This window comes from Spea bombifrons, chromosome 13 (assembly GCF_027358695.1).
Source record: "Spea bombifrons isolate aSpeBom1 chromosome 13, aSpeBom1.2.pri, whole genome shotgun sequence".
Taxonomy (NCBI): Eukaryota; Metazoa; Chordata; class Amphibia; order Anura; family Pelobatidae; genus Spea; species Spea bombifrons.
In genome coordinates, this window is record NC_071099.1 from 21,166,076 (window position 1) to 21,190,530 (window position 24,455).

Consider the following 24,455-nt stretch of genomic DNA (forward strand, 5'->3'; position numbering starts at 1 on the left):
TCCGTCTACTTGACGCTAACAGCCTTAATAGCAGGTCTTCATTCGCAACAGCTATAGCGGTCACCACCCCACGTTATAGCAAATGCATTCAAACCACATAGTCTGGGCGGCGTATCCGGGCGAGTACAAACATCCCGACCTATAGAACGTTTCTTCTACTTCCCCGGTAGACCCAACCCGAATAATAATTGCACTATTAACCCTCGAGGCGTAGAAGACGGCATTAGCAGAGGCCGTATATGTATATATTATATATATCTCCATAGCGTATCACCTTGCGTATGGCCCGCTTGCTGCGAATCCTTGGGCTCAGGAGGGCCCATTTCTGCTTTTAGCATCCTAAAAAAAAAATGCATTTTAATTATTTCCGCATTCCTACAACGAAATCCTCGAACGAAACCCTCGAACGCCTCTGCGTTGTAACGGGATCGATGAATCGCGCGGAACATCAGGGGTTAACGCGGGGGGGACCTTAATGATCGGATCCGATGTGTAAATGTACCTTGTATATTGTTTAAATTGTATGGAAGACTTTATTGTGACGTTTTAAGGACAAAAGACAGAGTTTTACTATTTTGTATATGACTCCATGACTACAGAAGACTTATTGACGCATTTACTTGATTTTGGGTCTGGAAATATAATTAACGAGATAATAATGGGTGTCCTGTACTTTCCTCCCCGGGACGGGTACCGCTATTAAATAAAACGAATAACTCCTGCCGATCGCTACTTTATTCAGAGTCCGAACCGCGCTGTTTAAAGGGCTGGGGGGGGGGATTGGGGGCCACGGCGCCCGTTGGGATAGCAAATGATATAAAACGGGACTGAAAAGGGGTCTCTGAATCCACATTAAACAAGAATAAATGCGTCGGTCACAACAACGATACGGAATTAACTTTTTTTTAAAAAAATGATCTTAAAAAGTATTTTTTCTCTGGCTGTTTGCAGTGTATACACCGTGGGGATAAAAGTGACTTTTTACAGGAATATTAAAAGTATAAATACTCCCATACTTACTGAAAACGTCCCCTATTCTCACCAAAACTTTCCATGCTATTGATTAAGGAGTTCTGTACGGAAACTCTTAACCCAGGAGACGCAAAGCAAAGACTGCATCCCCGACACATGTATAAATGAATAAGATTCCTAAAATCTGCTTTCTTAAACCAACATTCAGTGCAAAGGCGCTGGCCCTAAACGTCATCATTTCAAGTATAAATACTGGGGTTTTAGGGATTCTTTCAGAGTTCCGGTCTAACTGACTCGATCCTAACCTGGAAAATAACAAAGTCTGCTTCCCCCGACTCACAGGAACGGGCCAGTAAACGCCAGATTTGGGTTTGATTGCGACGGCCGCTTAACGGGCTAAACTCCAGAATCAAAAATGTTAACGCCAAATATTTAATCGATAAAAATTTCCAAAGAAAACCTTTGTAACGTGATGTAATACACCCGCCCGGCCACTAGATGGCCCCGTCTAATAAGGAATGATAAATATTACTGGGGGGGCACTGGATATTTTTCTTAGGAGCAGGCGCCATTCTGTATTATTGGTAAATTCCACCCAAAAACATTGTCGGCGTCATCGCTGAATGAACAAACTGTTCTCCCTGTCGATGTCACGGGGTTTGGAGACCATTCAATAGACTAAAACAGGAGGGCCACGGGGGCTCCGGGACTCGCGCTTTAATGTAGGTCTTACCTGCTTACGGCATCGACATCGGCTGCTTTCACCTGCGAGAGACGTTCTACGAGGCCGACGGCGAAAACCGAATTCATGGAGGTTCCCCGGCCCCCGAACCCTGCCTGTTACTCTGTAACGATCGCACAACGTATGATATGCACAGAAACCATGAGATTTTAATGACCGACATACATACACGTGACCAGGAGACACGCTAAGTCATGGCACTTTGTAAAACATATCTCATACGGATCACAGGAACACGGCACCCAAAAATGCTAGAATGTCACCTGCGGCGTCTCCAAATCTCTCCAAATTGCCCCAAAACCGCAGGAGGTCAGGGCGCGTCAGTCAGTCAGTCTAATACAAGTGAACGGGTGACGATATAAGAGATATATTGTGGGAACAAAAATAATTCAGTGTTACAATCTATAGCAAGTGTGAATTTAGCAACCAAAACGTCCTGGAAATACCCCAAAGGTTCCCCGGCCGAGTCGTTAAGTGCCCTGAATGCCCCCCTCGCCGGTAGACTGCTGGAAACTCCCAGTCCTGGTTTTCTGGTCTTATCCTGCCCCGTAAACGCGGTTATTCCAGAATCCGCAGAGAACGTCCACTCTCGGGGGTCTGGAGTCCATGTTAACTTCTTTCTAGTTCCAGCCCCGTAAGGCTGCGCGTCCCCAACCATTGTTAATCAGCCATGAACTTCTTCAGGGAATCCAGATAGGTGGGAATTAAAGACGAGGTCTCTTCATCCAGCCGGTCCGAGCGGCCCTCGGACCCTGCGGAGCTGGGCGACCGAACAAGGATGGCGACGGGGGAGGCTCGGCCCTGCAAGACAGACACGGGATCAGCCGGATCATCGTCATACAATCACACGCTGGCTGCTGCGACACATAGTAGCCGGTCACTTTATGAAGGGGTGTCAGAGAAAATGACTGGCCCTGCGAGACAGGCGCGGGGTCAGCCGGGGGTCGTCATACACCCAATGTCAGGCTGTAGCCAAGGAGGGGGATTTGAGGGGCAGCAGACTGTGGGTGGGACTGGGGGGCAGCAGGCTGTGGGTGGGACTGGGGGGCAGCAGCCTGTGGGTGGGACTGGGGGGCAGCGGTCGGATCTGCGATGCGAGTTACCGAGGAGAAGCCTTTCCTGAAGCTGGCGCGGTGCTTGGTCCGGATCTTGGTAAGCGCAGCTTCTGCCATGTCTGCTCTTTCTTCTGCGTCGTCGAGCTCGCTGACCGTCTTCTTGTATTTATTCAGGTTCGCGTTCGCCTGCTCTTCCTACGGGACACACGCATTATACTATACAACATGCATTAATTATAACAAGGCCAAAGCATATCCCTGTGAATCCACTACGTTGTGTAAATGAATGATATGTTAAGTGAGGTCCGGTCTCGCCGGTTACTATGTATCTCCTGGCGCAATAACCCGACGCCTGCCTGCGATATATATATATAAAGGCTAGCGCTTGCGATGTCATGAATGGGCTCCCTTAACCATCCGGCCCATTCCAATGTACTCTGCGACCCCAAATCCATGAATAAACTCATTCCCAGTTAAGGCTCCGTCTGCACCCAGTCTGCGCACGCACCGCGTCCTCCACCATCCTTTTGTAAGCCTTCAGCTTGCTTTGTAGCCGCTCGATGAGCTCCTGCGTCCGCTGCTGGTTCTTCTGATCCTCCTCGGCCTGGAAAACGAGTTCCTTCAGACGCCGTTCGTTTTTCTTCAGCGTCTTCGTCGTCTCCGCGTGTTTCTTTTGTTCGGAATCCAACTCCAGCTCCAGTTCTTTGACCTGGAAGAAAGGAAATCCTCGTTTTAGGCGTCTTCACCGACCCCATTGGTTTGGTAGATTAACGAAGAATATTATTAGATATGCGATAACTCGGTCTTCTAGTGAACGGGAACGTACCTAACGTGACATCAAACCAAAGAACGGTGAGTGCTCTGCTCGGTTTTACGTTTTAAAAAGTTATTAGTTTAGTAAAATCTGGAATGATGAGAGGTCGGGGGGGCGCAGACTTCTTACCCAACGCCAGACGTCTGACAGCATGGAGTAAGAGAAAGGTAGGAAAGGGTTAAACATAAAGGAAACATTGTAAGCAAACCCAACACGCTTGTCTTAATGACAGAATATCGGGGAGCGGAGACGGGGGAGCAGAGACGGGGGGGGGTCCGGTTTAGTCGCATTCTCCACCGCAGTAAATTAAATGGTCTACAGAATCATTTGCAGAGCGGCTTCGCCCAGCACCCACCCGAGCCTCCAGCTTCTGGACCTGCTTCCTTCCGTCCTTCAGCAGCATCTGCTCGGCGTCTTCCACCTTGGCGCTGAGATCCCGGATCTGACTTTCCAGCCCCTTCTTCACCTTCTGTAGGTGATGCGTGTGATCCTGCTCATGGCGCAGCTCCTCGGCCAACCGCGACGCCTGCGAGAAGACGGCGATGAGAACGGGAAACGTCCGAATGCGACCCGGCGATAGATTACAGGTACGATAACAAATTATACGAGTTTAACGCGTAATAACGCACCAGCCTGATATACACTGCTTGGATCTCGCTTTATATTATCAGTGATCGCTTACAATGTCGTTCGTAATGTTTGTGAAATGTTTGTAACGTCATACGAGAACGTGCGGCTCTCGCCCGGACAGCACAGGGATCCTGAAAGTGCTGAATTCTGGGGCCGTTTCTTGGTGTTATTATACTTTATTTATATAGTATATGTACAATGCGTGTATTCGAAGGATACGTTAGGTGGCGCGCGCTCGGCTCACACGCTTACAATGGAGAGGGGATGGGGAGAGGAGAAACATAAGGTATGGAGATGGAGGAGAGGTAGTGGGGGGGGTATAAGCGGCAGGTAAGTTCTCGCTACTGAGATGGTGCGGCTTCCCTGAGAAGTTTCTTGAGTGTTGGGAGGGGGTGAAAGCTGAAGGTTCGGTGGAAGTCGGTTCCGGAGATATCGGGGCAGATGGGGGCAGCACAAGTGAAGTCTAGTAGATGGGAAAAGGAAGAGATGATAAGTGAGGAGGAGAGCCTCGGCCCACGGGAGGAACGTAAGGATCGAGTAGGAGAGTGTTTGTTTATGAGGGCAGAAATGTATGGGGGGGCAGTTTTATGGGGGGGCTGTGTTACGGAGGGCTTTAGTACAAGGATTTTAAATGTAATTCTTAAGGTAATAGGAAGCCAGCGGAAGCTTCCGATTACCAACATGGGAAGATGGACAATAATTAACATCGGAACGACCGGTTCACTCACTTCCGCCACGGCCTTCTTGACTCGCTCTTCAGAATTCCGAAGCTCGTTTAGGAAGTCTTCGCTTTCAGCGGCCGTCTGCTGCAGGTCCGCTTCTAATTTCTTCTTTATCGAGCAGACTATCTGGAGCTGCAAAGTTTTATTCGTTTCATTAACGTACATCTTCCAAGTCGGTAGAGACCGCGTACAAAGCAGACCGGGGACGTGTGACAAGAATGGGTCAGACGTCCCGAGTGTTATACAAAATGACACTAACGCTAGTAAGATTGAGAGACAAAAGAGACAGGACTAAACATTCCAAGTAAGCCAATAGCTGTCAGCCAGGTTCTAAGTCAATCGTTCAGCTATTCTGTCTAACGTCTGCTTCCCACCGGCCCAATAACGTCGTCTTCCCACCGGCCCAATAACGTCTTCTTCCCACCGGCCCAATAACGTCTTCTTCCCACCGGCCCAATAACGTCTTCTTCCCACCGGCCCAGTCACCCGTATGCCAGTCCAGCTACCTGATTGCTTAAATCGTTGCACTTCTCTGTTATCTCCGTGAGTTCCTGCTCCTGCGCCTTGTGGGAGCGCTCCGAGAGCTCCACCAGGCTTCTCATCTCCTCCACCTCCGACGCCAGGACGCTGTTCCGTCTCTCCAATAAGTTTCCTTGTTCTCGGACTTCTTCGTGCTGCCGCGACTCTTCCTCCATCTGTGATTGCAGATCCTACGGGATGCGGAGGAGACAATCATTTGCTGCTACACGTTACAGGCGTTGAACTCCGATTTTAGGAGTACATTTATTGTAAGTTACTCGCGGAGTCCATCACAGCCCAAATGATACATGTGATCCATTCTATCACGGGTGGTGAAACAGTAATTATAATTACAGGGGGGGGAGTTGCATTGAGCTGACACGGGGGCTCTCAAGAAATAAACTCCACCTGGAAGATCTTTCAAGCAACAGAAAAGGAGATTTCACATGTTGAAGAGAAGTCTGCTGAGACTTTCCATGCGCGGCTCTTTTATAGGAAGGGGTCTCTGAACCCCTCCCCAGCATCTAATTAAAGGTGTTGAAAACCTCTCCCCACCGTCCCCCATCTTTCACCTTGAGTTGCTGTTGCTGTTTTTTGAGAAGTTTCACCGCTTCTCCGGTATTCTTGTTGGCGTTCTCTAACTGTATTTCCAGCTCGTTGATGTCGCTTTCCAGCTTCTTCTTCACTCTGGTGGCTTCTGCCCGACCTTTCACCTCGGCGTCCAAGGTCGCCTGTAAAGACTCGACATTTCTCTGGTGATTCTTCCTAAAAAAACACAAAAAAAGACAAATGCAAACTGGGACACTCACTGGGGGACGGAGAGACGAGCCTCGGAGCGGATCTCACCTGGCCGCTTCCAGTTCCTCCTCCTTATCCTGGACTCGTCTGTCTAGGTCTGCTTTGAGTTGGGTCATTTCCAGCTGAAGTCTCAGAACTTTATTCTCTTCAGCCTGGAAAAAAATGAAAACGTAGGACGTGCTTTAAATATCTGAGGCTGGTGACATCCGACGTCCACCCAGGTCTCTCCAGAGGAGTAAATATACGTCATGCATACGTCAGGAAACTCAAGGGTTATGCCCTACAGGGTGAGGTATTCAATATGGTGGCCCACCGGCGCAGGATAAATATTTAATACCCATACTCTGGAGATACCTGGGTGGACGGAGGTGTCATACCCAACCACGGGCAAAACCCTTGGAGGCTTCCTGTGCTACATCAGTAAAAGCCCCTCTGATTGGACAGACATCAGTAGAAGCCCCCCTGATCGTTTGGACAGACATTTAGAAAAATGTATTTCTTATAAATAAATAAAAAACAATTAAATTCATAAAAATCATAAAAATTGCAATTTGGAGAAACCGTTGGCCCGGGATCGTTATCTCGCTGATAAGACAGATGAGGACACCTGAGAATATAAACCCCAAATCTGATGCAAATAATTAAGGAGCCAGAACGTCAAGAAATTCCATAATATTTCTGAAAAAAGCCGACTTTTTAACGCATCGTCGGATTATGACATCTTCTTGAAATAATTACAGTCTCTCGGAAGATGAAAAGGTTTCTAGAATCAAACCCGTTATTCGTTAAGCTCTTTGGAAACTAATCCCCTTGAACTAAATGCTCTAATTTCTTTGACTAATATTTCTTCCAAATTATTAAAAATGCTTCTTTTTGATGTTTTTCATGTGAGATGAAAAAGACCCGGGGAGACCGTGATGGCGGATAAGGTTTGACCCGATCAGTCGTTCTGTTTATCAGTCTACGATTGCCTAATTTCTGCCTGATTGCGGGGTTAGTAACTTTGTATCGTCTCGAGGTTACAGCGTTACTTAGATTCCTTGTACCGGGACTGGGCAAATCACAGGATACATGGCATGTGTGGTGCCATCAGCAAGCACGTTCCATTGGTTTCCATGGCGACTGCTGCACAATTGAAACTTTTGTTATTAAATTGCAGCGCTTGTTTCGGCTCGCTGCCGTAACGCCGGCCGCCGCCAGGTGTCACGGTTTAGAAAGGCTGTCGGCGCGGGGTTCTGGGCTCATGGAAGTGGCGTTGAAGGTGCCCTTAATTTTGGAAAGTTACAGCATTTCACACAATGTACAGAACGACCGCCAAAACGGTGGTATTTTTTATGAAATGTACAATAAATTAGAACAACGGTCGCATGAGCTGCATCCCAATCAGGGGAGGTACGTGGAGTCCCGAAAATACCCGCTTACATCATTCTGATTAACCATGCGTTATCCAGAGCCAATTGAAATATACAGTATACGGGGCTGGCTCACCAATTGAACTATACAGTATACGGGGCCGGGTCACCAATTGATCTATATACCTAGTGTACACTTTAAGCTTTGATGTAACTGTGATAAATCAGAAAATAAATATCACATACGGTATATCGGAAAGACATAAAGACGGTGCAGCAGATGTAACAAGATGGAAGCTCCAGCTTGATTGAGGAAATCCCGCCGGAATGCCAGCGTTTCACTAACCCCTCGCTTGCTTTAAATTGTAATCTGCAGGTGAAAATTGCTTGGCACCGAGTGCCGCGTACCCGGCAGACTTACAAACACAAGCGGATTATAAAAGCCCCCAAAGTAAAATCTAGAACGTTCAGTGGGTGTTTAGAGAGAGAGACAGAAAGTTCCAGAATCGCTGAGTGACCCCGCGCGTTTCTCACCTCCAGGGCGGCCTCCGCCTCCTCGTACGCAATCTGCATTTCTTCCTTCTCCATCTCCAGCTTTTTCTTCGACTTGTGCAGCTCGTGGACGTTTTTCCCAACGTCTCTAAGTTGATCCGACAGATCCGCGATCTCCTCTGAAACGGCAATGACAACCTTGGACGCGGCGTAACAACCGGCCCGTTCCCCAAATAAACAGCAACTTCCGTGTCTTAGTAAATTGTGGGAAGCTGCAGCGTGGCGGCGCGTCACATCGTGTACGGAGATTATACGATTATATTTATAACGCAAAGAAACAATCAGTGCTACAAATGCAAACGTAACCAAAAATATCTATTCTTTGCTACATTTCTTTCTGCTGCCCGTGGGCTTTGGAGGGTATCGGGGGGGGGTAAGGACCCGAGTCTTTTTCAGATACCCCGCTATGGGGCGGAATTTCTTAGTTTATCCACAGGTCAGACGCCTTTGGGGTTTATCTCCTATCAAATCCAGCAGCACGGGGTAAAGCATCGGGAGCACGGTCCGGTGCGTTTAACTCTTCCATTTATAAATGGTTTTCACTTCTATCGCTTCTATTATCATGAAAAGAACCAGAATAAAGAGTCTGATTCTAACGCTACAAACGCTGTAAGGCGTCGATCGCAGATTATGCTGGATACATGTGCCGGGGCGTGGAGTGTCGCGGTTTGAGACCTGGGCGCAGTTCCGTGGAAGCTCCATCTTTAACGTCTTCGTGAAGATGTGCGTGCGATATAGAGGAATAAAAACACCGCGGTCCTCACCTTGAAGAGCCTTATTCTCCCTCTTGAGCGACGCCTGCTGCTCTTGCGTCTCTTCGAACGCCGCTTTGATCTTGTAGAGTTCGTTGGCGTAAAGTCTGCACTCCTTCTGCGCCGCTTCCAGCTCTCCGTGAACGTCCTCGAACTTCTGCCGCCACTCCGCGATCTGCTTATCGATGGCCCTCTGCTTCTTGTCCAGCGCTGACGTAGCGGCGTTCGCCTGGACCCCAACGAGAAAGCGATATTAGCGCCGGCCAATCAAAGTGCTCCAAAATAACACGGCCGCAGAAAACGCAAGGGGGGGGCTTCTGACGCAGCCAGAGGATATATCATCGATATGTCGTATAATCACGTTTGGGCCATAAAAGGCGCTCTGATTCGGTTCCTCTACGTTCAGTGTATCTTTTATTATTATTATTATTGTTATTAGTTTTTTTCTTTGAATTCTGAGACATTTTGGTCAATAATTTACCCGACCGAGATGTCATTCTGAGGATCTCTTTAAGATTCATGGTAAAGAATTAAATAGAAATTCTGAGGTTTTTGCAGGTGAATAAAAGCTGCCGTTGCGGTTTTTGGAGGCGCTCGATGGAGGGGGTTACCTTTTCTACATCCAGTAATATGTCTTCCATCTCTCCTTGGAGTCTCTGCTTCGTCTTCTCCAAACTCGAGCACTTGGCCTGAGTCGCCTCCACCGTCTCCTCTGCCTCTTGCAATCGGGACGTAAGTTTTTTCCTATTTAAGTGAAAAAAGGTCACGGAGATCTTTTCACTCCTGTCTATCGTCACGCGGCAGCGGTTTCCATGCGGAGCTTTATGACGTTATAAAGTCACCGGTGCAACATCAGCCAACTAGCGTTACATATAATGAATAGTTCTCAGCGGTGCAGTTACCATAGCAACTAACGGGACGCTCTCACCGCTCAGTATCACTTCTTAGAAGTAACCGTAACACACGAGGAGTGCTCCTTACTTGGCTTCTTCCAGTTCCTCGGTGCGGAGGACGGCCTCGTTCTCGTATCGCGTCCGCCACTGCGCGGCTTCGCTGTTCAGCTTGGAGATTTGCCGCTGAAGCTCGGATTTACTCTCCAGCTCCTCTTCCAGCTGCTCCTTCAAGGCGTCGTAGTCCAGCCTGAGGCTCGTCAGAGCGGAGGCCGCCAGACTTTTTGCCTTGAAATAGCAGGACAAAGAAATGTCTTATATTATAAAATGTTACCTCGGTGGGCACCCCGCGTGATGTATAGTTAATACGGGGTGATTTATTGAGACCGCTCATCAAAACATGCGCCGGACTTTTACGAGTGGAAGAAACGCCGGTCTGTTTAATAACTCAAAGGGCAAAACACAAAAGGAAACGGCTTCCAGAAGAGACACGGCGTTCGGAAACACAAGAATGACAGAAAACGGGTTTGTCTGCCAAGGAAAAACACAACAAAATCCCTTAAAGGGGCCGGATACCAAAAACACAAACAACTGAGGTTTCCCGGTCTATAAACGGGTCGCTTCCCTTTAAGCGTATTTATTCCGTCCCTCTTCATCGCTAACAGGGGGTGAAAATATCCTGGAGGGGTCACGCCGCCTGAACCCAAACAAGCCCCGGCCCCCGAGCGGACGCTGCTCCTCAGTAGGGACGGCAGCTGAATTGGGCCAAGGAGAGACCGTACCTTCAATTCATCCTCAAGCTGCTTCCTGAGATCTTCAGCTTGAGACACCAAGAGGAGCTTTGCGCGGTTCAGCTGAGACACTCGAGTCTCCATCTCATCTACCTGATGGCTCAGATCGCCGTTCTCAACTAAAAAACAAAAACGCCAAAGGTTTCATTTATGATCGATTTCCAGAGGAGAGACGAGGAGAAAGGAGAGGAGAAAGGATAGGAGAAAGGAGAAAGGAAGAGAGGGGAAAGAGAAGAAAGAGGAGAGAGACAAGAGAAGAAGAGAGAGGAGAGGATACAAGAGGAGAGAGGAGAAAGGAGGAGAGAAGAGGAGAGGATGAGAGAAGAAGAGGAAAAGAGGAGAGAGGAGAAAGGAAGGGAGAAGAGGACAGGAGAGAGCAGAAAGAATACAACAGAAATGTTTAAATAGACAAATGGGGTTAAAGCTCAGGATGGACGGAGGAAAGAGGCCGCCATCTAAAACTAGAGGCTCAATAGCTTAGACGCGATAGAAGACGGCCGGGACTCGGGTGGCTTCTGTATTCATCGCCTCTCCTCGGTGTTTACAGCGCAATGTAATCTACCATTTTGAGTGTTAAATAAAGAATTCCGGGGCTATGTTTGCAGATGAAGCTTCCCTCGGGTTCCCGGAATCAATCTCTTCGCTGAATTAACATTTTTCCATTACTTCTCCGGACGCCGTGAATAATGGAAAAGCCGGGGAAGGCGAAGAGGACTGCATATCACGCGCCTCTCTCCCTCAGCGCCTCCGTCTCTCCGGAAGAGTTTCCTTAAACCGATGCCAGAAAAGAACCCCAAATACCCCTAAAAATCCCCGTCAGAGGCGTCAGGGCGCCGGGCTTAACCCAGCTACATAATCCACACATCAGTTACGCTGACCCCAGGACTGACGGCCGCATCGGTCACCTCCGTATAAGATGACGGTACCTCATCTATCTATATAGCGCCGTCAGACTCCGTAGCGTGGTTACCGAAAGGTATGTTTTTTTGGTCTGGGAACCCTATTTCTGGCCGCTCTGCTCTTATCACGCGCCCCCCGCTATTCTCACCCGTTAGCTGGTGTTTGCAGATGTTCTGCTCGGTGATTATGCGCTGAAGTTCCTCCGTCTTAGAGTTTGCGTCACAAAGTAAGTCTTCCAGTTTGCGAATCTGTGCGTCGCTGCCGGCCTGTCCGGAACAGAAAAACCCGTCAAAAAAAGAGTCATTTCAGTAATACAAAGTAACGCGCAGCGAGCGGCAAAATGTAGAAACCTCGTGATTTGTTACAAAAAAAAAATGCCATCTTAAAAATAAACAAAATAAATAAAAAAAAAAAGGGCCTCGAATAAAGACAACGTTCTAGAGCGCAGAGGAACACGAAGCTCCACCGAGCCGGGCAATTACATTTTTGCTTTATTTTTATTTATTTTTTTTGGGGGGGTCTCATCGGGCTGAAGATTATCTCCCCCTTTACCAACGTAGAGAAAGTGGCGAATAGAGCGCTCCTTCCAAATGTAACAACACGGAGTATTAAGTATTTGGGGCAAAAGAATCACCGACCCGAGAGATTCGGGGGGATTTGGTCAAGAAACAGAAACTGAAATATTATTTTAACCTCACTCCGGAAGATCTTTCCATTCATCGGTTAAAACGTTTTGGGGTTCTGTAGCCTTTTCTAGAGCGGTAAGGTTCTGATTCAGGACAGGCTGATTGGACGCTCGATGTCCTCAAAGTAAAGAGTAGGAAAATGGCTCCGGAATTACCGTTTCTCCAAAATAAAAGGATTACTAAGATTAATGGAGGAGAATGTCCGTTCCTCGGATACCTTTGCTTTCTGCAGGCTCTCCGTGGCGGAGGCGAGCTCCTCCATCTCCGTCTTCAGACTCTGCTTCTCCTTTTCCAGTTTCTGGCGCACCCTCTGCATGTTCTCGTGGTGCTCGGTGGCCTCCACCAGCGAGGCCGAGTGCTTCTTCCTCAGGGCGGACGTGGTGGCTTCGGACTGAAGCCGAGCTTCCTCCAGCTCTTGGCGCAGACGGGCGAGCTCCGCTTCATGCTTTCTGTTTATCTCAACCTATAAAGCAAGGTCCGGCTCGGACATTAAACGCCACAAACGCGTCCAACTCAGTGGCCGGAACCGGCACGGAAACGGAATGGGAACAGAAACGGCGCTGCGTGTCCCTGGCACGACGGTTAATAAACACGCGTCGGCAGGCGTCCCATACCTGAGTGGCAGCTGATCCGTCGACCTCCTCCAGTCTGTCGTGAAGGTCGTCCAGCTCCCGGGAGAGCTCCGATCGCTGCTTTTCCACCTGTTCGAGAAAATTAAAAAATAACATTTCCTACATTAATTTCCTGTAAAAAAAAAATCTACTGCCCCAAACTAAAAAAAACCATAGAAACTCCCCCTTCTCCGGGGACGCGGACGACTGCGTTGATTAACCTCGTCTTGTCTCTAACCGATTATAACACAAAACTGTTAATGCACAAAATTATCTATTCATTTTTCAGGAAAAGCGCATTTTTTCCCTATTTTTCCCCCTTAGCAGAGCTTTGGGGCAGTTCAGGGAGCGCATGGATCCATACGATGTATCTCTATAGAAATATGGATAGATCCAGGTCTATTATTTACAGCAATGTTACAAGAAATCCCCAAAAATACACAAACTTTTATAGAAAAATTCCGTTATTCGTTTCATTCTAAAAGTTGGGGGTTTTTTTTAAAACATTTTTTATTTTTTAGACAGTGAGAAAGTCCTTGGTCTGCGTGAATCGCTCCAGCGGCCGTCAGATTGATGGCGCCTCCGTCACGGGGAGGATGCGCGTTATCCCGAGCTGTCGGGAGAGTGAGGACGTCTCGGATGGCGAGACCGCTATACCCACTCAATATTCCATTTCCATTTCTAGCAAGGTCACCTGGGAGCGAGAGCCGGCCTTTCATCTTCAATATGAAACATTTCTCCATTTAATAAATGCCATTTCAAACGGAGCCGGAGTTATGGCTGTCAGAGCAACGGAAGAAATCCTCTTTTAATTAGGATCCAGCAGTGTATCTAAATGGAAAAGAGAGACTCGGGCTGCGCAGGGCATGAGACAGCCCTAAGAGGCTGCAGGGACTGGGGTGTACGGTCTAAGTGGCTAGTAGGTCTACTCATAAAGTAGACTGCATTTGAACTTGCGCGACCCCTTGGCAGATCTAAATCCCCTCTGAAGGCAACAGAAGGGTGTTACGGCTCTTGTAATTATTACTATTGTTTTATAAAGCGCCATCATATTCTGTAACGCTGTACAACGGGATGTAGATGTTACTTCCTGTTCTAGAATGTAACGTTACCTATGACTTCCTGTTCTAGAATGTAACGTTACCCATCACTTCCTGTTCCAGAATGTAACCAATAGCCTGGGTAACGTTGTTTCTATTCCAGTTCCCCAGTTAATAGGCAGATATCCCCGTTTAGATGAACGAGCCCCCCCAGTTTCTTTGTGGGTTTCCTATATTCCGAAGCCTCCGTCCACTTGCTCGTTCTCTAGAAGCGCGGACGGCCGGTACCTTGGCTCTGATGCTTTTTTCTGCCTCCAGCTCTTCTTCCAGTTCTTCGATATGCACCTAAGATAAAGAGCGATACGGTTTTAATGATGTAATCGCGGCCGCCGTCTGCCCGCAAGAACTGTTTAAAGAAAGAAAATATGAAATCTGTCATTCCCGGGAGCAGCCGCGACGCCGATTCTCACCTCACATCCCGAAAAAACAATTACATCGTCATGAATAATATATTTAAAACACGCAATGCCGAGGCGACCGGCAAGGAGCCGGCCCCCCCGTGTGTGCTGCGGGATTCACAATCATTTTATATACATTATATACATTTTATATATACATTTTATACATTTTATATATACATTATATACATTTTATACATTATATACATTATATACATTATATACATTTTATATATAGATAGGCCAACAGCATTGATCTAAAAAAGTTGCATCCAATGCAAAAGCAGTTTTGATTTTTTTGTAACACCGTATCCGGGTTAAATAAATGAGAGCTGAATAATATAGAGGCTTTACACCGAAATAATACAAGTAAACAAAATAACAAAAAATAACAAAACTAGCTTCAACGGGATACATGAGAACCCCATCTGCCCAACCCCATGAAATAGCCCCTCATGAGCTTGGGGTCTCTGTTATAGAGCCATATACCCCCGACACACACAGACCATGCGCGAAGCCATTCGGTGCTCCGTTTGATTAACAGTAATTCATTATTAACCGTCCTCGGGATCCTGTCTGCCAGCTTACTGATCTTCCTTAATCCTCGGGGATGGGATATCGACCAGCTTCTCACTTTCAATACTTTCATTCAAGAAAACCATAGCTCAACAAATCCATTTTAATACGAAGTCCGTCTCCTCCTCTCTGTTTAGTCTCGCTGCTCCTCCAAACGGAATCATGTAGTTTATTACATCATATCATTACGCTCATTATGCGCACCCCTCGCCAAACGAATGAACGCTCATTACGCGCACCCCTCGCCAATTGAATGAACGCTCATTACGCGCACCCCTCGCCAATCGAATGAACGCTCATTACGTGCACCCCTCGCCAATTGAATGAACGATCATTACTCGCACCCCTCGCCAAACGAATGAACGCTCATTACGCGCACCCCTCGCCAAACGAATGAACGCTCATTACGCGCACCCCTCGCCAAACGAATGAACGCTCATTACGCGCACCCCTCGCCAAACGAATGAACGCTCATTACGCGCACCCCTCGCCAAACGAATGAACGCTCATTACGCGCACCCCTCGCCAAACGAATGAACGCTCGTTACGCGCACCCCTCGCCAATCGAATGAATGAACGGACATCTATCCAGCAGAGGTCACACGTGTTCCTGACCCATGTTCTGGGTTTCCACCTTTGGAGGTTACTTTGTATCTATTTCTTTATTCCAATTCAGTTCCGAACGTATCTGCTGTGCGCGGAATAGGTTAGGGTGAAATCAGGATGGATTAATGAATAGAGACAAGGAAAGGGCTGGAGAGACATCAGAGGAGATTGAAGAGCTGATGAGTTTTCACCTTCAGCTCCTAAGGACTTCCGATGCCAACTTATTGCTTTCACGATAAAAGTGCCCCAAAACACAACAGATACGTTCATTGCAGTGACCTCCAGTATCCCCCAAATCACTCAACTGATCTGATGACCGAGGAACTGGTTCGGGTGTAAAGCTTGGGGAAACGGTGCATTGAATTGGAGTTTTTTTTGCACGTGCTGCACTTACTTGCTGCAGTTACCCCAATCACTTTGCCCCGGACCAAACTCATAAGGTGGCAGCTCGGATGGCCCAGGTGGCAATAAGAATGTTAAGATTTTCGGCATACAAGTGTATCTAAATGGAGAAGCTCCGTCATTTACTCTCATTCCTTAACATCTTCAACCATCTTAAATGAATTCAGATAAGTTATTATTAAGATCATTTCTCCAGGATAAAGTTTAGGCTCCTATTAAACATCTCGTTTGGGTCTGATTAACTTTGTAAGAAACAACATCTCTCGTCACTTAAGAAAAATGTCCCAAAAAATTTCAAAATAATGACATTTTTGACACACGTCTTGATCAGGTTATTCATTCATTCGCCCTAAAATAGACCTAGAGAGGACGTTTATCTGGAAACCCCACTGTGATATTTAAACAAACCTTTGGGTTATTAGTTTGATGAACGATAACCCAACTTCTACAGCGTCGTCTGCAGCTGCGTCGGGGTAATTCTGCGCCGAATAAACACCCTTTTTATTACAAAGATGCAGGTGCGACTCGTCGTTATTAAAATGTAGGTGAGGGGGGAGGCAGGGAATTGTATTTTTCTATACGCGTGAAACCATTTACACCAGACCGCGTCTTGAGATACATTGTATCCCCAATCTGTATTCAGAAGGCAAGCTGAGACCGGCTAATGGGATATATTGTCAGGAGGACAACAGACGGCTCTGTAAGAGGGGCTTCTGGCGGATCCGGACCTTAAACAATGAGAATTCTCAGAAGCTTTACCCGCAGACGAGCTCTGACACGCTAAATAACAACAAAACGCTGATCATTTGGGGCACAAATAGGAAAAGAAAGAAGATGAAAAGAAAATATTTCCAGCGCGGTCTGGAAACGGATGAGCTTTTAAACGCGGCAGGAGAATTAGCTGCGGGAAGCGGGACGGTTTGTAACAGCGCACGCACGAGACATGCCGGCACAAAGCCTGGGGATCAGGGAGGACGGGAGAAGAATAATAAAGAAGATTTACATTAGAAAACAAAACCTAAAACACCACATTGGACCTAGAACCTGCATGCGGATCGGCCCCTGACGGCCCCCGTCTAGTCGCCGGTTTCTCCTGCTGTAACGACTCAAACCTTAATCGTTGGTCTCGTCTTAGATTCAGGAGCCGTCTGTCTATCCCATGCATGTTTAATACCCTCGCTGTATTACCCGCTCCCACTGGGAGGCTCTTCCACTTATCTACCACATCCTTGGTAAAGTAAAACCCCAAGACTTCATCAAGCAGAATAACACTAATCACAATTTGCCGGCCACAAGTTTAACAACACGTCGCAAAGAGCTCCAGAATATAAGATGCTTCTGTATCTCTTTGGCTCTTTGGCCCCCGGATCCTTCAAAACAGGAAAAATAATGAATACCCCCCCCCCCGCCTCACAAAGCCCTATTCTGGAAAGTGTCATTTGTCATATGACAGCATCTGTGCTCGTCGCGCATGCAGAGGTATTTCAGCCACGTAAACCAAACATTCATCATTTTGTGCGGCTCCCGTCATCTCTCCGGCCTCGCCGCGGCTTCCCATAAAGACATTGATGATCAGATAGATACCCGCTCCTGCCTTCCAGAAGCTCTCCTCTCTCATAGACATATTTATAAGAAGTCAAATAAATAAACAGTGATTTAATAATTAATAATAAAATCTGGATTTACCAAAAATTCCTTGTTCTTCCTTTGCAAGTCCAGGTTTACCGAGCGTTCTTCCTCCAGCTTCATGCTCATCGACGTGATCTCCAGTTCCTTCCTAGAGGTGGGGGAAAAAACTTCGATAAATTCAATAAATTCCTGCTCCCCCCTGCCGTCCCGGCGGCTTTTTAATACAATGGACGCCGAGGCCCCGATTCCATCCCTTCAGTGAGAACGCACTATGGACGAAGAAGAGAGCTGCGTCGCCCGTCCTGCTCTGGAGACCTCTGGCTAAATCTCGCTACTTTCTTGCATTTCTATAGAATCCCAACCTGAGGAATTCTCTTAAAAGACAGGTATTTCTTGCGAGACACTCAAGGCGTCCGTCAATTCATATTCGGCATTTCTCCGTTACGGAATTTAAACAAAAGACAACCATAAAAAGCAAACAGAAGACGTCCAAAAAGGAGTGGAGAACAAAGATTTACGATACATGGAGTCCAGAAACACGTCGATAAGAGTTGGGTTACACGTGTAGACCGCGCTGGGGGGGGCGTTGAGAGCCATAGTTGGGTATAATTCTTCTATTTTAAGCCCACAGGTCTCTATTCATGGAATTGGAAGTTGGGTTATTTATTTTTTTTGTTTTTCATTTGTTTTCCCCAAATTCCCATGCGTTTTATTATCCAATTCTGTTTCACTGATTAGAACCGGACGGCAGGACTCGCGTTACCGACTTCCAGCGGGAAACAAAAAGCGTTCCCCCGAAGCCAGACATTTCTCCAATCCCAACGTGCCATTTAATCGATAATAATAGTCTGATCGATAACGGCTATTTCAGAAATCAATTAGGAAGCCGAGACGACCCCGTGCTCCGAATCAATAGGGATGTCAACATCCAAGGTCATTAATCCATCTTTCCGACATACGCAGAGTTTTATTATTCTAATGAAACGATGACCTGGGAATAATTCCTTCTAGACTTCCCCGAATTAACCATTTGGTAGAAACGGCACAAGATCGGAGCTTTCTATACAGCATGGGTTACAAGCTGGCGTACGACGCGGCTTGGAGACAACGGCATTCCTTTACTTTAGAACTTTATAACATGACTTTAGAACTTTAGTACTCATGAAATTCCGGAGTCTAGAAGGAATTGTTCACCGTATTCGAGGTACAATTGGGTATCGCTTCAATGCCTTCTTCTGGATCAGCAGAACCCGACGCACTTAGTTCTTGTTCCAATGTAACTCGAATGAAGCTTCCAACACCAACAGCCCCTGTCACGTCCTACCCAGGCCGCGGAGCTGCATATCTCACTCTTGCTTCAGTTTCTCTGTTTTGCATCAATCCGTTCCTGGATTTCCGTTTGCTCTGTTCTGATCTCCCATTCCTTGTTTCCAGTCCTGCTCTTTGCGTCAGCTCTGTTTCCTTTATAAGGGGCGCCCCCACCCGCGTGTTCTGTTTGTCTGTCTGCAGTCCGCAGGTATGTCTCTCTGATACGTGTTTGGAGTGTTTAGTACCGCTGTCAGCAGGGATTAGCGTTAGGCCGCACCGTCATTGGAGTACTTTGGCGTAGTGGTGGGCTAAGCATACGATGGCCATACGATGTGACGGGATCTCCAATAGTTATCTAATAGTCCTAGGCTAGTCCTGTATTTATGCGTCAGTCTGTGATGTAACCTGTGGGGTGTCCTGTCTGGTATCCCAGGTAGAGGGGTGTCCTGTCTTGTTCGCTGTTGTGCCCTGTAACATGTATATCTTGTCTGGTTATGTTTATTCCCTGTCTTGTTCCCTGTTGTGCCCTGTAACATGTATATCTTGTCTGGTTATGATTCTTGCCCGGTCTCCCTATGTTTCAGGAATATACTCTGCTTAGCTTCCGCACTCCCAGCCTGCAGCATCCCGCACATAAGTCTTGTGCTATGTCTCATGCCTGTTCCAGGGTGCCTGCAGGATTTCTCTTCGTTCTGGACTACGTCCGCTGGTATATGAGGGCGCCGGTATGTGTCTGCACAGCACTGGATGCTCCCCACTCAGGTGAGTGCAGTCGCCCCGCACCAGGCCCTGTCCTGAGACTCCGCTACCGCATGCCGATCTCCTGAACTCGATCTTAGGGCGCCCTGGATCGTCACCGTCGTCCGTATGGCCCCCGTTCCTGACAGCTCCCTGCAGCCGCGTCCAAGACGCCTCGATGTTTTTACGCTGGGATTGAACTCGCTTCACCTTGACAAGGTAAATAAGCCTCGTCTAACTTCCTTTTATTATGTTTGTTCCGGAGACGACCTCCATTAACCCAACTCGACTTTAAAGATCACTGGCCTGCATTAAGAGACTTCATTAACGGGACGCGCGGGGGTCGCATTTACTTATCTAGCAAATGTCAGGATGTTTAACGGAATTAATTGCTAATTTCATAGTTTGAGGGACAAATATTCAGTTGAGAAACGGGTCACGATACGGAAGTCTCACTCCACGCACGGTGACAGTAACCGGCGGTGATGGCGGCTCCGGCACTTTCAGGCCGGCAGCCCCCTGATGGCACAAGTGCGGCCGACAGCTTGGATATTTTGCCCGGCGTGCCGAATGGCCAGTCTGGGCCGGACAGTAACCGCAATGTTCGGCTCCGTTAAGATAACGATTTTGGGCGGGAAAGCGTATATATCAGAGGCTGGAAGAAAACATCGTTTTGAAGTCACAAAGGAATTCTGCTTCTTTAAAATTATATTATCAGCTTTCATCGGCTTTATAGGAAAAAAACTAATTTCCCAGAGTTTAGCGTCCCGAGCAAAAGGTTTATAATTAAAGAATAATAATTAGTTAAGAGGGTCTTCCGGTCACTCCGCCCCAGGCCCAGATTTTCCATTAACAAGAAAACAAAGCAAATTCGGCAGATTTGTATAAAAACGGCGAGTAACTCGTCACGGTGGTCGGGCCGGACCTGGTTACACTTTAAACCGCGGGGTTCGTGGGAATCGTGGTGAGCGGAACGTAGACGGCGACCTGGGGTTACGCAAGACACTATTTTTTTTACTATTTTCTCTCATTTGCCCCTTTTCACCCGTAATTCGGGCCATAATTGTGTAAAATCTTTGGCCTTTGTTTTTTTTTATATGGCCTCTAATGATCGTTAATAATAATAATCATTTTCCGGCCTCGTTCATGAGGAATATCTTTGTACTTTGAGAAGCAGGAGGTCTTCTCCATGAGGACGACCACATGCCTCGAGTGGAAGGACTGCTTGACTTTATAATTTTGCCCACACCGGGGATTTATCGTCCTCCACGAGGTCGGCCTGGAAGAGGCTCGTCTCGCCCCCCGTGCCGCTAATCCACGTGTTTTTACTTAGCGATGGGAACCTGCGAGTTCTCGGGCGTTCGAGGCCGGCCAGGTACGGCGCGTCCTGAAATGTTTATTCTCTGCAGATCTTGTAAATTCCATTTTAGTTTTGGCCGTTAAAATCCACTCTTAATAAACGCCGAGCGCCCGGCAGTGATTTACGATGTCAGGGGAGGCGGATAAATCCCCCTCCGAGGCCGGGGTTATACGGGTTAAACGCCAAGTAAGCAGCGCTCTGCTCTCCGGAGAGATTTATCGAGCTGACCCGAGGCTCCGAGCCTCTGCCGTACGGAAACAGACATTTATCAGGATCGCCTAAACGGCGCTCCGGAGCCGCACAGCACAGATCACCGGAAGTATTAAACACGCCGGGGAAGGAGCCCCGCTTTCCATCTTACAGCCCGTACACAGCCTGCGCATGCCGGAAGGGGGCCACGTAATACAGACCCCGTTACAACAACCCCCGCGCTCCGAGAGATAAAGCACGCGAGTAATTACAGTGCAAAGTTTGAAAAGTAGACTTATCACCATAGCAACCCATAGACATATGGTTGCCGTGGTAAAAAAATAACTTTTCAAACGCTTCACCACAACGGCTCTTTAGAAATAAAATATATTTATCGTGACCCAAACGGCCCTTCATAAGAACGCGAAAAGGGAGCGGAGGAGAAGAAAGTGCGGGATGGGGAACCCTGCGATTATATACAGCATGGAACGGTGGGATTCTCCCCAAGCGTCTCGTCTCGGCTGATGTTTCTCGAGGGGAAGGCGTTTAGCGGCCGCCATTCCGACGTCGGCAGATAATACGCGAGAGGCCGGAAACAACGCGTTAAAAAAAGGGAGCTTGCGGTATTTTACTTTTTCAGCGCTTCCTCCAGGCCGTCTCGGTGTTTGTCGCGTTCGCTCGTTTTCTCGAAGGTCATTTTGCCGTCTCTCGCTGGATCTTCTTTCCCGCTTCCCTCGGGATCGTGGAAAACCTAAGATAATAATAATAATAATAATACGCGAGTCTAAATAACCGGAAAAAGAGCGTCTCCTACTGAAACGGAACGGTACGATTGACGTAACCTTGAATATTTCGCTACAAAAACATCATTTAAAAACGGGCAAAATTAATTCAATCCTGAAATTTTTTTGGTCGTTCTACGTTTTTTTAAAGCCGGTACCGACCTGTAGGGGCTCGGCAGCAAGCGGTTTGCCGGGAAACGGATGTCCTTCCGCCGGGTCGGCTCGGTTATTCTGCGGCTCTTTCTGAAACAGAAAAGAGGAACCAACGCTACAAAATGCTATAAAACCCCCAAAAACAGCGCGGCGCGTCCTCCACGAAATCCCCGCACATCCCATAAACAGAGAGATACGTATCGTTCTAGGTCGCGGTCAGAGCGTCGGGGGGTGGGATGAATAACTCGCCGTCGGGGCCTTGGGTGAAAGTCGCGCAGGTGGCCCCCTACTTTCCTGCTTTGGACAGGTGCGGAGAAGAGATCCTAAAGTATAGGAACGTCGAGGGTTCCGCGGCGGGACGTTGGGTTCTGTGGTTGTTCTCTGGGTTCCGCGGCAGCCCGTTGGGTTCCGCGGCAGCCCGTTGGGTTCCGCGGCAGCCCGTTGGGTTCCGCGGCAGCCCGTTGGGTTCCGCGCCCTTCACACCAAAATAAATCCAGCCGTTTAATGGGAATCGTTTGGAAACGCGGTGGGGCCATTAATGTAAAAATGATGTCGTCGGGGGGGACTAAATCAGCAGATTCCAAGAATCTATAATATTAACATAGAAACCCAGAACCTGCCGGCAGATCGGCCCCATCCGGCCCTCGTCTAGTCGCCCGTTTCTCCTGCTGTAAAGACTCAAACCTTAATCAGTCGTTGGTCTCGTCTTAGATTCAGGAGCCGTATGTCTGTCCCATGCATGTTTAATACCCTCACTGTATTACCCTCTACCACCTCTGCTGGGAGGCTGCTCCACTTATCCTGATTCAGGGGCCGTATGCCTATCCCAGGCGCATTAAATTCCTCTCAGTTTGTCGTAATGCTTCTTGCAGCTGAGGAATTAGGAGCGCATTCTTCTCCCAGCAAGGTAGCGTCTACTAAGAGCAGAAGTCGTGATAAATTCCAGAGTCTGAACTCTGCGAGACTCTTGGAAATGAACCTTAAATGTTATAAATCTGGTGAACTCATATAAACCATTACTGACTAACGCCGGGCTCCTCAGCCTTAGAGCGAGACACGGCTCTAACTCCACATTACAGAACAGGACAGTGTGTGCATGGAGCAGCCTCCCAGCAGAAGTGGTAGAGGGTAATACAGTGAGGGGATTAAACATGCACGGGATAGACATACGGCTCCTGAATCTAAGACGAGACCAACGACTGATTAAGGTTTGAGTCTTAAGGTTGGAAACGTCTCTGATGTTCTGTAAATTCAGCATATTTCAAATTCGCTAAATGTATCTATAATTATAAAAATGTATTTATATCGCTATCTCAGTATCTTTTTCTTTTAACTTACAAACAACACATGGATACAATCTGTAAGTCGGGTTATTAAGTTCTATACTTCTTATGTCTACCCATTGTACAGCGCTAGGGCATACGATGGCGCTATATAAATAAAAAATAATATTAATGATAATAGAAACACTACTGTCTAAACTTTAACATTCATTTAAATTGGGGGGGGGGTGAAAACCAAGACAAATAACGAATAAACGCAGTAAAGTCTAAAGGACAGGTGGCCATTTTTTGAAGGTCAGCCCCCGCACCCCGCCAGCCACACACCTTGCAGCAAAGATAAGGACGTACCTGAGCCTCGTCCGCTGAGCGCGCACTCACTTCCTCCGAGACCTCCTTTAAACCGTTGGCCTGTGGCACGTGGCAAGGAGGAGCGCTCCGCTCTGAGCCAGCTTCTCCGTCATCCGGGCGACCTGACAAGCTTTCCACCTGGGCCCCCGGCCCCTGATTTAAATCCAACGCCTGCTCTGCGGGCTCTGCAGCCTCCGGCGGGGGCTCCTGAGATCGGGACTCGCAGCCGGGAGGTTCATGGATTCCTCTCTCTCCAGAATCCATTCGCCTGTGAAATTTAATCTACTAGAACCGCAGCTCAGCGCAGCCGAGGAAGCTGACAGCTGAAATTACGAAACACTCTTCTCCGCTGCCCCTTTGAAGTCTGAAACGGCTTCATATGTTTCAGCGCCAAAAAACAAACAATAGAACGAAATTCTGATAAAACGCTCGATTTCCTCTCTATGCTTCGCGCTCGCCGGCCGCCAACATCCCGACTCTGCCGGGAGAAAGCATCAGTCGCTGAGGGGTTTTTTTTTCCTCCCCTACATCTGACTTTTGGGACGAAGGGTCGTCTCTTACTGAACGTGCGGAGCCGCGAGACCCGGAACCCTTTCCAAAACAAAATACCTAATTGTCTGAAGAACGCTGCCACGAGCTGATGAAATCCAAGCGCATAACTTTCCTTAAAAGTGCCTGGATGACTGGGACTGGCAGCGGCCTCGCAGGAGACTTTCCTTGAAGGGAGGCCAAGTTTAAAGAGAAATTATACAGCCCCCCCCCCGACGGGTTTCTTTCCTGACTTTTTATTATATTTT

At 47.8% G+C, this 24,455-nt stretch overlaps 1 protein-coding gene across 1 annotated transcript; it reads right to left on the reverse strand.

Annotated features, from left to right (window-relative positions):
- Positions 1-1,838: 1,838 nt before the first annotated feature.
- LOC128471289 (myosin-16-like) lies at positions 1,839-23,981 on the reverse strand. The gene is made up of 21 exons (XM_053453204.1): positions 23,659-23,981; positions 22,037-22,117; positions 21,725-21,843; positions 17,555-17,645; positions 14,115-14,171; positions 12,790-12,876; positions 12,393-12,638; positions 11,638-11,755; positions 10,581-10,708; positions 9,890-10,086; positions 9,520-9,652; positions 8,921-9,137; positions 8,139-8,275; positions 6,301-6,404; positions 6,027-6,219; positions 5,442-5,645; positions 4,942-5,067; positions 3,939-4,109; positions 3,278-3,478; positions 2,818-2,964; positions 1,839-2,515 (listed from the first exon to the last, which is right to left on the reverse strand). The coding sequence occupies exons 1-21, from the start codon at positions 23,920-23,922 to the stop codon at positions 2,375-2,377; spliced, it is 3,162 nt and encodes a 1,053-aa protein (XP_053309179.1). The 5' UTR covers positions 23,923-23,981; the 3' UTR covers positions 1,839-2,374.
- Positions 23,982-24,455: the final 474 nt, after the last annotated feature.

Bases quoted from the DNA above. Each gene is read 5' to 3' on its own strand.
- LOC128471289 (XM_053453204.1), bottom strand. From the start codon at position 23,922: ATGGATTCTGGAGAGAGAGGAATCCATGAACCTCCCGGCTGCGAGTCC. The intron at 12,639-12,789 runs GTATGGGACGCC...CTTGCTTTATAG, and splicing joins ACGGATCAGCTGCCACTCAG to GTTGAGATAAACAGAAAGCA. The intron at 10,709-11,637 runs GTGAGAATAGCG...TTTGTTTTTTAG, and splicing joins CTGCAAACACCAGCTAACGG to TTGAGAACGGCGATCTGAGC.